The sequence below is a fragment of the Pristiophorus japonicus genome, chromosome 2 (assembly GCF_044704955.1).
Source record: "Pristiophorus japonicus isolate sPriJap1 chromosome 2, sPriJap1.hap1, whole genome shotgun sequence".
Lineage (NCBI taxonomy): Eukaryota > Metazoa > Chordata > Chondrichthyes > Pristiophoridae > Pristiophorus > Pristiophorus japonicus.
Window position 1 is genome coordinate 61,786,490 of NC_091978.1, and position 14,419 is coordinate 61,800,908.

Genomic DNA, 14,419 nt, shown 5'->3' on the forward strand with positions numbered 1-14,419 from the left:
TCCCTTCACCACATGGACTGCAACGGTTCAAGAAGGTGGATCACCACCACCTTCTCAAGGGCAATTAGGGATGGGCAATAAATGCTGGCCTTGCCAGCGACGCTCACATCCCAGGAGAAAATAAAAAAAATGCCGCCTTAACCATCTTATCTACCTGTCCTACTTTCAGGGATCTGTGGATATGCACTCCAAGGTCCCTCTGTTCCTCTACACTTCTTAATATTCTACCATTTATAGTACATTCCCTTGCCTTGTTAGATCTCCCAAATGCGTTACCTCACACTTCTCTGGCTTGAATTCCATTTGCCACTTGTCTGCCCACCTGATCAGCCCATCGATATCTTCCTGCAGTCTACAGCTTTCTTCTTCACTACAAACCAAATGGCCAACTTTCATATCGTCTGCAAACTTCTTATTCATGTCCCCTACATTGAAGTTAAATAATTGATATATAACCTAGAACTGAACCCTGCGGAACCCCACTGGAAACAGCCTTCCAGTCACAAAAACACCCGTCGACCATTATCTTTGCATCCTGTTTCTGAGCCAATTTTGGATCCAACTTACCACTTTCCCTTGGATCCCATGGGCTTTTACTTTTCTGACTAGTCTGCCATGTAGACTGCATCAAATGCACTACCGTCATCAACCCTCCTCGTTACTTCCTCAAAAAATTCAATCAAGTTAGTCAGACACGACTTTCCCTGAACAAATCCATGCTGACTGTCCTTGATTAATCCATGCCTTTCTAAATGACGATTAATACTGTGCCTCAGAATTTTTTCCAATAATTTTCCTACCACCAAGTTTAGGCTGACTGGCCTGTAATTACTCGGTCGTTCCCTTTCTCCCTTTTTAAACAATGGTGCAATATTTAGCAGTCCTCTGACACCACACCTGTAGCCAGAGAAGATTGGAAAATGATGGTCAGAGCCTCTGCTAATTCTTCCTTTGCTTCGCTTAACAGCCTGGGATACATTTCATCCTGGCCTGACGATCTACCTACCTTCAAAGATGCGAAGCCCTTAATGTTTCTGCTCTCACTATGTTTATCTCACCTAATATTTCACACTCCTCCTCCTTAACTACAATGTCTGCATTGTCCCTCTCGTGTGTCAAGACAGACACAAAAGTATTCTTTCAATTCTATCCCTCTAGAAATGAATCCCAGTGCTTAGTTTGCCTTTTTTATGGTCTGATTAACCTGAATCTCTACTTTTAGTGATTTGTGAATCTCTAACCCTTGATCGCTTTCCCTTTCTACCCCATTTAGACTCTTGTTATCCAAGCAGTATATGACCTCATTCTACCGACCAAAATGTAGCACCTCAACAATTGCCTATATTGAAATTAATTTGCCAAATATCCAAGTTACTATGCTTCCCTTAAAGGAGTAGCCACCCTGCCTTAGGAACAGTATCTCCTTACTGAAGTTACTAGCGCAGTATTATTACCGCAGTAATAGTGGGTAGACGACGTGATGATTATTACAGTACATGGGATAAAGACTGCAGCAAGTCACTGAGCTGTGTGTTGAGTTCTTCACATTGTGTTATGCCCAGTTATTAAAAAATTACAGGCTTTCTTGGAAACTTATTAATACCAAGTATTGCACAGAATTTTTAAGAAGCTTTTGAAAATGTGTTGTGCAGTACAGCAGAGCCATCTGCTGTTGGGAGTCAACAACATTTTTTTCTCGTGATTTAAAAAAAAACCTTTAGAAACCACAACCATTAAATGGCAGTAAAAACTGAGGTAGTGAGCTGTGAATCTGAAGTCATAGTGTTAGATAATGGCCTCCTCCTGTGCTGAATGATCTGAAGGGGATTTCTTTTTATTAACAGTAACAGTTTGTTGAGCTCATGAACCGTTAAAGCTTCTTACGACTCCATGGTTGCAGGCATCGTCTAATGTGGCACTGAACCTACTTTTCTGATCTAACTTATCTCAGCTGGGACACAGGCAGGGATGTTCCAAGGTGGGCAAGAATAAGTAAGAGTTTATGCTCCTGATCACTGTCCCATGAGTTCTGTATGAAGAGTTAGAAAGGAAAACTGAAAGTGCTGAAATCTTCAAAAAAACAATGCTGGAAATGCAAAGCAGATCTGCTCGCATCTGAAAAGAGAAAGGGCAGTTTACTGTTTGTTACCTCTAGACTGCCATGCCTTTGTTACCTCTAGACTTGACACTCCTGGCTGGCCTCTCACATTCTACCCTACGTAAACTTGAGGTCATCCAAAACTCGGCTGCCCGTGTCCCAAGTCCCGTTCACCCATCACCTCTGTGCTCGCTGACCAACATTGGTTTACGGTTAAGCAACACCTCAATTTCAAAACTCTCATCCTTATGTACAAATCCCTCCATGGCCTCGCACCTTCCTATCTCTGTACTCTCCTTCAGCCTCACAACCCTCAAGATATCTGTGCTCCTCAAATTCTGCCCTCTTGACCATCCCTGATTATAACTGCTCATCCATTGGTTGCCGTGCCTTCTGTTGCCTCGGCTCGAAGCTCTGGAACTGCCTCCCTAAACCACTCTGCCTCTCCCCCTTCAACGCTCCTTAAAACCTACCTCTTTGACCAAGCTTTTGGTCATCTGCCGTAATTTCTTATCTGGTTCGGTGTCAAATTCTTTTATTGTCTTCCAACACTCCTGTGAAGCACCTTGGGACGTTTCACTATGTTAAAGATGCTATATAAACGCAAGTTGTTGAGATCCTTCATCAGAATTGAAGAGGACAGGCGCTGTATAGGACTGACAAAAACATAGAGGAGAGGACAACAGGTGATGGTCATACTTTGGATTATAATGAATACCTGTATAAAAATGAGGCTAATAGATTTAATAGCCTGAAAGCAATTTTTTTTAAAGCTGGGAGGAGGGGGAAATTGCTGGATAAAATACAAAGAGCATCTCTGGCTGTAAAAAGACAAAAAGAGAATAAAATGGTTCCACAATGGAAGGGAATCTGAAATATAAATGGAACAAACTGGCAGGAAATGGAGGACTAGGTAAGTTCTGAAGTTAAGATACAGATCAGCCAAGATCTACTTGAATGGCGGAACAGGCTCGAGGGGCGGAATGGCCTACTCCTATTCCTGTGAAGTTGCTAAAGGAAGAATTCAGACAGCCAAATTCCAGCAAGCTGAAGAGATACTGTTCCTGAAGTTTTGTACTTTCTCACTCAGTGTTCCTGAAGTTTACTTGAGCTTGGCTGAAGCAAAGTCGGATGTCAAAGATGGAAAGGTCAGGGTGGGAATGGGAGGGTGAAGTGAAGTAGTGAGCCACATGGAAGTCAGTCAGGGTAATGCATGAAGTCAGAACTGAAATGTTCAGCAACATAAGTTACCCAATTTGCGTTTGGTCTCTCCAAATACAGCTACCTGCTAGAAAGTGTGCATATGTGAATGTCATGAGGTTTGGCTGTGACAATCAGCATGACCAAAATCCCTGAAATTTGCTGCCAGGATCACACAAATAAGAGGGCTGCTATCACCAATGGACCTGTACGTCAGCAAGATTCGGAGCCTTTGAACTCGAGCATTTGAGGTCTTGTCTTCAGTGATAAATTAGCTCTTGTATTCCTTTGTAATCTTTTTTCCTGTTGTTTTATCTAGCAAATCCCCGGTGCCTGTAGGAAACAGTGGAGAAGATTGTTTTGAAGCTTCAAACCCTGCTCTGATTGATGACTCACTTCAGGACTTTTTAAATACTGGCCATCAGGTTAGTGTAGAAGGAGAGTCAGACTGGTTACTGATTCTCACTCAATAGTGTGGAACGATCTTATTTTGTTTCTCAATGTTTGGTATATATTTATTATGTACCCATCAAAGTGCAGGATGTCGATTCTGGGTAATAGAATGCTTTCTTATTTTGGCATCGTATCAAACGCTCCCAACTCCAGAATATCATGGTTAAATATAGAATAAAGCTCCTTCTGCTTCATAAAATGCCCTGAGCACAACATCAGAAGAGTACTTCCTACTCGACCAGAATGTCATTTCTTTCTATTTCCTTCATCAGCCAATCTTGGATCAGTGAGCAAGATTACCAATTAGTGTTGAATTAGGAGCAGTATTGTACTGTGGGCCCATGCCCTCTGACAACTATACTGACACTGTTTCAGTTCATTGCTGGGATACTTTCACCCCGACACATCTAAGGACACTGGAAAAGAAAGGAAAATTGTATATCAGATAGTAGTTAATAAGGACAGAGGGGTTGAAGGTGTTTATTTTTGAAGAGGGGTGGATGGAGGTTTTGAAGGAGCAGTGTTGGACGAGAGGAAACCATTGATATCAGCGTGCATGAGTTAGGTGTTCAGTTTAGTGGGAATGGGATTGAGGGTTCCAGGAGATAGGTCTCATGGTCATAAGGAGCTGGAGTAGGTCATTTGGCCCTTCGAGCCTGCTCTGCCATTCAACAAGATCATGGCTGATCTACCTCAACTCCATTTTCCTGCACTATCCCCACATCCCTTAATTTCCTTAGTTCCCCAAAATTTATCGACCTCTGTCTTGAACATACTCAACGACTGAGCATCCACAGCTCCCTGGGGTAGAGAATACCAAAGATTCACAACCCTTCGAGTGAAGAAATTTCTCCTCATCTTAGTCTTAAATGGCCGACCCTTTATTTTGAAACTGTGACCCCGTGTTCTAGATTCCCCAATCAGGGGAAACATCTTCTCAGCATCTACCCTGTCGAGCCCTGGAAGAATTTATGTTTCAATGAGATCACCTCTTATTATTCTAAACTCTAGTGAATATAGGTCTAGTCTTCACAATCTTTCCTCACAGCACAATCCCCCCATTCCAAGAATCTGTCTGATGAATCTTTGTTGCACTCCCTCTAAGGCAGGTATATCCTTCCTTAAGTAAGGAGATCAATACTGTACACAATACTCCAGGTGTGGTCTCACCAGGGCCCTATATATTTGCAGTAAGACGTCTTTACTCTTGTACTCAAATTCTCTTGTAATAAAGGCCAACATTCCATTTGCTTTCTTAATTGCATGATATTGCAGTGACTCATGTGCAAGGACACCCAGGTCCCTCTGAACACCAATATTTCCCAATCTCTCAACATTTAGAAAATACTATTTTTCTATTTTTCCTACTAAACTGGGTAACTTCACATTTCTCCACATTATATTCCATTTGCCATGTTCTTGCCCACTCACCTAGCCTGTCTATATCCCTTTGAAGCCTCTTTGCATCCTCCTCCTCAACTTGCATTCCCACCTAACTTTGTATCATCAGCAAACTTGGATGTATTAATTTGGTCCCCTCATCCAATTCATTGATACAGATTGTAAATAGCTGGGGCCCAGGCGTCGAACCTTGTATCTCACTACTTGCAGCCTGCCAACCCGAAAATGACCTGTTTATTACTACTCTCTGGTTTCTGTTCACTAACCAATCCTCAATCCATGCTAGTATATTACCCCCAATCCTAGGAGCCCTAATTTTGTTTAATACCCTATTGTGTGGCACCTTATCGAATGCCTTCTGAAAATCCAAATATACCACATCCACTAGTTCACCTTTATCTATTCTGCTAGTTACAACCTCAAAAAAACTCTTAACAGATTCGGGAAACATGATTTCCCTTTCATAAATCCATGTTGCCTCTGCCCAATCCTATTATTATTTTCTAACTGCCCTGTTACCACGTCCTGAATAATAGATTCTAGCAATCTCCCTACTACTGATGTCAGACAAACTGGTCTGTAGTTCCCCGTTTTCTCTCTCCCTCCTTTCTTAAATAGTGGGGTTACATTAGCTACCTTCCAATCTGTGGGAACCATTCTAGAATCTACGGAATTTTGGAAGATGACAACTAATGCATCCACTATCTCTATAGCCACCTCTTTCAAAACCCTAGGATGTAGGCCATCAGGTCCAGAGGATTTATTGGCTTTCAGTCCCATTAATTTCTCCAGTACTATTTTTTTACTAATGCTAATTCCTTTCAGTTCCTCATGCTCGCTACACCCTTGGTTCTCCACTATTTCCTGGAGGTTCTTTGCATCTCCTTCAAGTATTTATTTAATTTCTCTGCCATTTCCTTATTCCTCATTATAATTTCTCCTGTCTCAGCCTGTAAGAGATCCACATTTACTTTTGCTAATCTTTTCCTTTTTACATACCTATAGAAGCTTTTGCAGTCTGTTTTTATGTCTCTCTCTGTGATCTTGTTCTAGTTAATTAAATTTGTATTTAAGTAACATAGTTTACAGTTCAGTTTCTTGACTATTTACTAAGATTAAGTTATAGGTAATGAAATTAAATATCTACCTGTAACACACAGCATGACAAGTAATGTAGGCAAAAAGCAGCAACTCCTTCCCCCTCTTCTCCAAATTTCTCCAAGGGTACAGCAAAATTCTAAAAGGACAAAGGGTGTTAAAAGAACAAGCCTGAAGGCTTTGTGTCTTAATGCAAGGAGTGTCCGCAATAAAGTGGATGAATCCGCAATAAAGTGGATGAATTAACTGTGCAAATAGATGTTAACAAATATGATGTGATTGGGATTACGGAGACGTGGCTCCAGGATGATCAGGGCTGGGAACTCAACATCCAGGGGTATTCAACATTCAGGAAAGATAGAATAAAAGGAAAAGGAGGTGGGGTAGCATTGCTGGTTAAGGAGCAAATTAAGGCAATAGTTCGGAAGGACATTAGCTTGGATGATGTGGAATCTATATGGGTAGAGCTGCAGAATACCAAAGGACAAAAAACGTTAGTGGGAGTTGTGTACAGACCTCCAAACAGTAGTAGTGATGTTGGGGAGGGCATCAAACATGAAATTAGGGGTGCGTGCAATAAAGGTGCAGCAGTTATAATGGGTGACTTTAATATGCACATAGATTGGGTTAACCAAACTGGAAGCAATACGGTAGAGGAGGATTTCCTGGAGTGCATAAGGGATGGTTTTTTAGACCAATATGTCGAGGAACCAACTAGGGGGGAGGCCATCTTAGACTGGGTGTTGTGTAATGAGAGAGGATTAATTAGCAATCTCGTTGTGCGAGGCCCCTTGGGGAAGAGTGACCATAATATGGTGGAATTCTGCATTAGGATGGAGAATGAAACAGTTAATTCAGAGACCATGGTCCAGAACTTAAAGAAGGGTAGCTTTGAAGGTATGAGGCGTGAATTCGCTAGGATAGATTGGCGAATGATACTGAAGGGGTTGACTGTGGATGGGCAATGGCAGACATTTAGAGACCGCATGGATGAACTACAACAATTGTACATTCCTGTCTGTCGTAAAAATAAAAAAGGGAAGGTGGCTCAACCGTGGCTATCAAGGGAAATCAGGGATAGCATTAAAGCCAAGGAAGTGGCATACAAATTGGCCAGAAATAGCAGCGAACCCGGGGACTGGGAGAAATTTAGAACTCAGCAGAGGAGGACAAAGGGTTTGATTAGGGCAGGGAAAATGGAGTACGAGAAGAAGCTTGCAGGGAACATTAAGACGGATTGCAAAAGTTTCTATAGATATGTAAAGAGAAAAAGGTTAGTAAAGACAAACGTAGGTCCCCTGCAGTCAGAATCAGTGGAAGTCATAACGGGGAACAAAGAAATGGCGGACCAATTGAACAAGTACTTTGGTTCGGTATTCACTTAGGAGGACACAAACAACCTTCCGGATATAAAAGGGGTCGGAGGGTCTAGTAAGAAGGAGGAACTGAGGGAAATCCTTATTAGTCGGGAAATTGTGTTGGGGAAATTGATGGGATTGAAGGCCGATAAATCCCCAGGGCCTGATGGACTGCATCCCAGAGTACTTAAGGAGGTGGCCTTGGAAATAGTGGATGCATTGACAGTCATTTTCCAACATTCCATAGACTCTGGATCAGTTCCTATGGAGTGGAGGGTAGCCAATGTAACCCCACTTTTTAAAAAAGGAGGGAGAGAGAAAACAGGGAATTACAGACCGGTCAGCCTGACATCGGTAGTGGGTAAAATGATGGAATCAATTATTAAGGATGTCATCGCAGTGCATTTGGAAAGAGGTAATATGATAGGTCCAAGTCAGCATGGATTTGTGAAAGGGAAATCATGCTTGACAAATCTTCTGGAATTTTTTGAGTATGTTTCCAGTAGAGTGGACAAGGGAGAACCAGTCGATGTGGTATATTTGGACTTTCAGAAGGCTTTCGACAAGGTCCCACACAAGAGATTAATGTGCAAAGTTAAAGCACATGGATTGGGGGTAGTGTGCTGACATGGATTGAGAACTGGTTGTCAGACAGGAAGCAAAGAGTAGGAGTAAATGGGGACTTTTCAGAATGGCAGGCAGTGACTAGTGGGGTACCGCAAGGTTCTGTGCTGGGGCCCCAGCTGTTTACACTGTACATTAATGATTTAGACGAGGGGATTAAATGTAGTATCTCCAAATTTGCGGATGACACTAAGTTGGGTGGCAGTGTGAGCTGCAAGGAGGATTCTATGAGGCTGCAGAGCGACTTGGATAGGTTAGGTGAGTGGGCAAATGCATGGCAGATGAAGTATAATGTGGATAAATGTGAGGTTATCCACTTTGGTGGTAAAAACAGAGAGACGGACTATTATCTGAATGGTGACAGATTAGGAAAAGGGGAGGTGCAATGAGACCTGGATGTCATGGTACATCAGTCATTGAAGGTTGGCATGCAGATACAGCAGGCGGTTAAGAAAGCAAATGGCATGTTGGCCTTCATAGCGAGGGGATTTGAGTACAAGGGCAGGGACGTGTTGCTACAATTGTACAGGGCCTTGGTGAGGCCACACCTGGAGTATTGTGTACAGTTTTGGTCTCCTAACCTGAGGAAGGACATTCTTGCTATTGAGGGAGTGCAGCGAAGGTTCACCAGACTGATTCCCGGGATGGCGGGACTGACCTATCAAGAAAGACTGGATCAACTGGGCTTGTATTCACTGGAGTTCAGAAGAATGAGAGGGGACCTCATAGAAACGTTTAAAATTCTGACGGGGTTAGACAGGTTAGATGCAGGAAGAATGTTCCCAATGTTGGGGAAGTCCAGAACCAGGGGACACAGTCTAAGGATAAGGGGGAAGCCATTTAGGACCGAGATGAGGAGGAATTTCTTCACCCAGAGAGTGGTGAACCTGTGGAATTCTCTACCACAGAAAGTTGTTGAGGCCAATTCACTAAATATATTCAAAAAGGAGTTAGATTAAGTCCTTACTACTAGGGGAATCAAGGGGTATGGTGAGAAAGCAGGAATGGGGTACTGAAGTTGCATGTTCAGCCATGAACTCTTTGAATGGCGGTGCAGGCTAGAAGGGCCGAATGGCCTACTCCAGCACCTATGTTTCTATGTTTCTATGTTTCTATGTTTCTATGTTTCTATGTTTCTATGTTTCTAAATTCCCAAATAAAACACTCTGTTTAAGTGCAGTCCGTTTAATGCCGCTCTGTGCAGACTGCTCCAGATGAACTTGAAGAGCATGGGAAGGATGGAGATGGGAGAGTAACTAGAGGGGCATAGTTGAAGAATAAGGGGCGCCCATTTAGAACTGAGGTGAGGTGGAATTTCTTCTGAGGGTAGTAAATCTGTGGAATTCTCTGTCCCAGAGAGCTGAGGAGGCTGGGTCATTGAATATATTTAAGGGGGCGATAGACAGATTTTTGAGTGATAAGGAAATGAAGGGTTATGGGGAGCGGGCAGGGAAGTGGAGCTAAGCCCAAGATCAGATCCGCCATGATCTTATTAAGAACATAACATAAGAAATAGGAACAGGAGTAGGCCATACGGCCTCTCGAGCCTGCTCCGACATTCAATATCATGGCTGATCTGATCATGGACTCAGCTCCACTTCCCTGCCCGCTCCCCATAAACCTTTATCGTTTAAGAAACTGTCTATTTCTGTCTTAAATTTATTCAATATCCCAGCTTCCACAGCTCTCTGAGGCAGCGAATTTCACTGATTTACAACCCTCTGAGAAGAAATTTCTCCTCATCTCAATTTTAAATGGGCGGCCCCCTTTTTTAAGATCATGCCCTCTAGTTCTCGTCTCCCCCATCAGTGGAAACATCCTCTCTGCATCCACCTTGTCAAGCCCCTTCATAATCTTATACGTTTCGATAAGATCACCTCTCAGTCTTCTGAATTCCAATGAGTAAAGGCCCAACCTACTCAACCTTTCCTCATAAGTCAACCCCCTCATCTCCGGAATCAACGTAGTGAACCTTCTCTGAACTGCCTCCAAAGCAAGTATATCCATTTGTAAATATGGAAACCACAACTGCATGCAATATTCCAGGTGTGGCCTCACCGAAACCCTGTATAACTAACAAGACTTCCCTGCTTTTATACTCCATCCCCTTTGCAATAAAGGCCAAGATTCCATTGGCCTTCCTGATCACTTGCTGTACCTGCATAATAACCTTTTGTGTTTCATGTAAAAGTACCCCCAGGTCCCGTTGTACTGCAGCACTTTGCAATCTTTCTCCATTTAAATAATAACTTGCTCTTTGATTTTTTTTTTCTGCCTAAGTACATGACCTCACACTTTCTAACATTATACTCCATCGGCCAAATTTTTGCCCGCTCATTTAGCCTGTCTGTCTTTTTGCAGATTTTTTGTGTCCTCCTCGCACATTGCTTTTCCTCCCATCTTTGTATCGTCAGCAAACGTGGCTACGTTACACTCAGTCCCTTCTTCCAAGTCGTTAAATAGTTGGGTTCCAGCACTGATCCTTGCGGCACCCCACTAGTTACTGATTGCCAACCCGAGAATGAACCATTTATCCCTATTCTCTGTTTTCTGTTGGTTAGCCAATCCTTTATTCATGCCACAAAATTACCCCCAATCCCGTGAACTTTTATCTTGTGCAGTAACCTTTTATGTGGCACCTTGTCAAATGCCTTCTGGAAGTCCAAATACACCACATCCACTGGTTCCCCTTTATCCACCCTGTTCGTTATGTTCTTAAAGAATTCCAGCAAATTTGTCAAACATGACTTCCCCTTCATAAATCCATGCTGGCTCTGTCTGACTGAATTTTGCTTTTCCAAATGATGGAGCAGGCTCGAGAGGCCAAATGGCCTACTTCTCCTATTTCTTATGTAGAGAGAAGGTTGAGAGAGGTGGTAAAAAAGATAGAGCTGGTATCATCTCCTGGCTATAATAGGAGGGGGCAGGGGGAGTTTTGGCTTAATAGGCAAAGGAAAGTGGGGGGTGGGGGGGGAAGCAGCAGAATCAGTTCAACAGATAGGGTTCAATTTTGGTCTGGGCCTATTTTCAGGAGCGAGGAGTTTAAGATGGGTTGTTGGGCTATCATTTCACTTCAAGATGATCCTACAGTAGCCTGTGGTTTTGCCAGAGGTGAGTGAGGCCCTATAGAACTTACTGTGGTTAAGATAGATCTGGTAATAAATGTCAAAGTCTGTTGTGCTCCAGGTATGCTTGAATTTTGCATACCATAGACTTTAGGGAGCAAAAATGGGTGCCGTACCAAAAGCAGTTACAGTGAAGGTTTTGTTGGGAACGAGTGCGGTGAAGGTGAACAAGTGGTTGAGTAGATCAACAGCGGCAGAGCTATTGTGGTGAATGGGCCAAAGGCTCGATAGTTTGTAGTTTGAGAATGTGATTGTAAGAGACTTGGGGAGAGGTTTTTTTTCTTGGGTTAGATGCATAAGACTTTGAGAATTCTTTTATGGTTAGTATGACATGTTTTACCACAATTGATGTAGAGATTTATAATGAAATTGGATTAATATTTGAAAAGGAAGAATATAAAAGGATATGGGGAAGGGTCGAGTGGAAGTATGGAAGCACTACTTTGAATTTGTTCTGAATAATGTGGAGCAAGTTGGCAACCTAAAAGTAGGAAAATATTTGAAAAATAGTGATAGCAATATCGGGCCCAAGTTTCCACATGATTTGCGCCTGATTTTTAGGAGCAACTGGTGGAGAACGGACAATCTTAGAAATCGCAATTCTCCACATTTTTTTTTCTGCAATTCTAGTCAGGTAGAACAGTTCTACTTTGGAACAGAATTTTTTCTTCAAAAGGGGGTGTGTCCGGCCACTGACGCCTGATTTCAAAGTTTCCACAGTGAAAACGTACTCCAAACTAACTTAGAATGGAGCAAGTGAAGATTTTTGTAGAACTGAAAAAACCTGTTCTACACATTAAAAAATCAGGCGCAGGTTACAAATTAGGCGTCCAGAACGAGGTGGGGGGGAAGGGAACTCATTAAATTCTACAATAAATCCTTATTTATACTTCTACAAATATTATACAAATAAATCCAACCTGAATAAACATTTTATAAGCCAAGAAAAGATTAAATAAACCATCTTCCTACCTGTGTGAAAGTGCTTCAGCCAGGGAGAATTCTGCAGCCGTTCATGCCGCTGAGCGGGGTGGGGGGGAAGTGGGTGTTGGGTCGGAGGCAGGGTGGGGAGCGGGTGTCGGGTCTGGTCCGGAGGCAGGGGGGAGCGGGTGTCTGGTCCGGTTGGGGGGGGGGGGCGGGGGGAAGCAGGAGCTGGCCGTGGGAGGAGCCTTATTCACGCAGCCCCAGTGAGGCCATTGGGCCAGGGCTAGGGGCTGCGTGCTTCGGGCCCCTCCCACACAGTTTGGCGCCTGGAGCTACTGCACTTGCGTGCCGACTGTAGCGCACATGTGCAGAGGTCCCGGCACTGTTTTCAGCGCAGGGACCTGGCTCCGCCCCCCCACAGCTCGTGCTGGCTGCGCCGAGGGCCAGAGGACCTGCAAGTAGGTGGAGAATACCGAGGATTTTTTTAGGCGCCATTTTAGGCGCGAAAAACGGGCGCCCAGCTCGGAGGGGCGCCCGTTTTTTTCTTGTGGAAACTTGGGCCCATAGATTCAATGTAACAATAGAATCGGGAAAAGAAAAGTCAATGATGCAATAGGTCATTGGAAAAAAGTAAATTATAGCGAGAGAAAAAGAACTGTCAGATTAAATGGAGGAATGATTTGGCAAACGGAACCATAGATAACTATTGGGAAGTATTTAAAGAGGAGATTGTCAGCATAGATTTCAGTAAAGGATACGGAGTATGTTGAAAGCTGGAGATCCATGGACAAAAAGGAAGATTAGATCAAATTTGCAACTTCAACAAAAAAAAGCACTTAAATGGAAGGTAAAAATGAAAGCCAATTTTTTTTTTTTTAAAAGAATATATAGAAAAGCGACAAGAAAGATGAGGAGTACAAGAGAAAGTAAGTTTAAAAAAAAAGTTAAGTTTTTTTTTAGGCACATGAGGGGTAGTCAAGATGGAGGTAGTACTGCTAAGTGATGAAGGAAGCAAACTTGTAGTGAGGAACGAAGGAATGGAAGAGGTATCGAATAAATATATTGCCTCAGTTTCAGAGAAATTGGAATTGTTGAAGCACCACTACATTGAGTGTAGAACAGTTAGTGGAGGTTATTATTGAACGAGAAATGTTACTGAAGAGTTAATCAATCTTGCGGTCAATAAATCACAGAGACCTGTTGTTTTATGTCTGAAGATTCTAAGGACGAAATAGTGCAGGCTGTGATTATAACTTTCCAAAATTCTTGGAAAAGAAAGTTGTGTTTGAAGACTAAAGAATGGGAAAAGTATTTATATTTTTCCAAACAGGAAGCTGGAGTAAGCTCCCAAATTTTAGGCCAGTTAATCTTTCTTCAGTTGCTGCTAAGCTGCTAGTTTATAAGACTGAGGAAATTACTAAGCACTTGGAGTTATTAGGGCGGTCAGGTCATATTGACCATTCTTTATAGCATTCATCAAAATAAATGATGGGATAGTTCAATGAAATGCAGTGAATGTGATTATAAAGATTTTCAAAAACATTTGATAAACTACCACATGAGACGCGTATCAAAAATAATGGAACATGGAGTTAAGGATAATGTGATCACCTTAATAAATGATTAGATAGCGGAAAGCAAAGAGTGGCGATAGAAGGATGTTTCTCAAGAGTGGTGTTCCACAGGGTTCTCCTTTTTTATACATAAACTATCTGGATTTAGAAAGAAAGAACTTGCATTTGTACAGTTTTTAAACATCCTCAGAACCTCTCAAAGCACTTCACAGCCAATTAATTTACTTTTAAAGTGTAAATCACTGTTGTGTAGGCACAAGTGGCTGTCAACGTGCACACAGCAACATTGCACAAACAGCAAATGAGATAAGCGACCACTTAATCTGTTTTGATGATGTTGGTTGAGGGATGGATGTTGGCCGGACACCAGGAGAATAGCATACTCCACTTCAAATAATGCCATTGTATGTACATTGTCAGACAGTGCTGTATTTTGGACACAGCATTAAACTGAGCTCCCATCTGCCTTTTCAAGTGAATGTAAAAGATCCCATGGCACTATTTGGAAAAGTGTTGGGGAGTTCTCTGTGTCCTGGTCAACATTTATCCCTCAACTAGTACTAC

General features: G+C 42.5%; 1 protein-coding gene across 9 annotated transcripts in view; it reads left to right on the forward strand.

Moving 5' to 3' along the window:
- c2h18orf54 (chromosome 2 C18orf54 homolog) overlaps positions 1-14,419 on the forward strand; it is a 74,374-nt gene that overhangs the window by 39,477 nt on the left and 20,478 nt on the right. For all 9 annotated transcript variants that reach the window (XR_011587897.1, XM_070862085.1, XM_070862075.1 and 6 more), the window contains one exon: positions 3,618-3,723. Coding sequence is in view for 8 of the 9 variants with exons in the window: in XM_070862085.1 (XP_070718186.1) it covers positions 3,618-3,723 (106 nt within the window). In the remaining variant the exon portion in view is untranslated. The remainder of the gene's footprint in view (positions 1-3,617; positions 3,724-14,419) is intronic.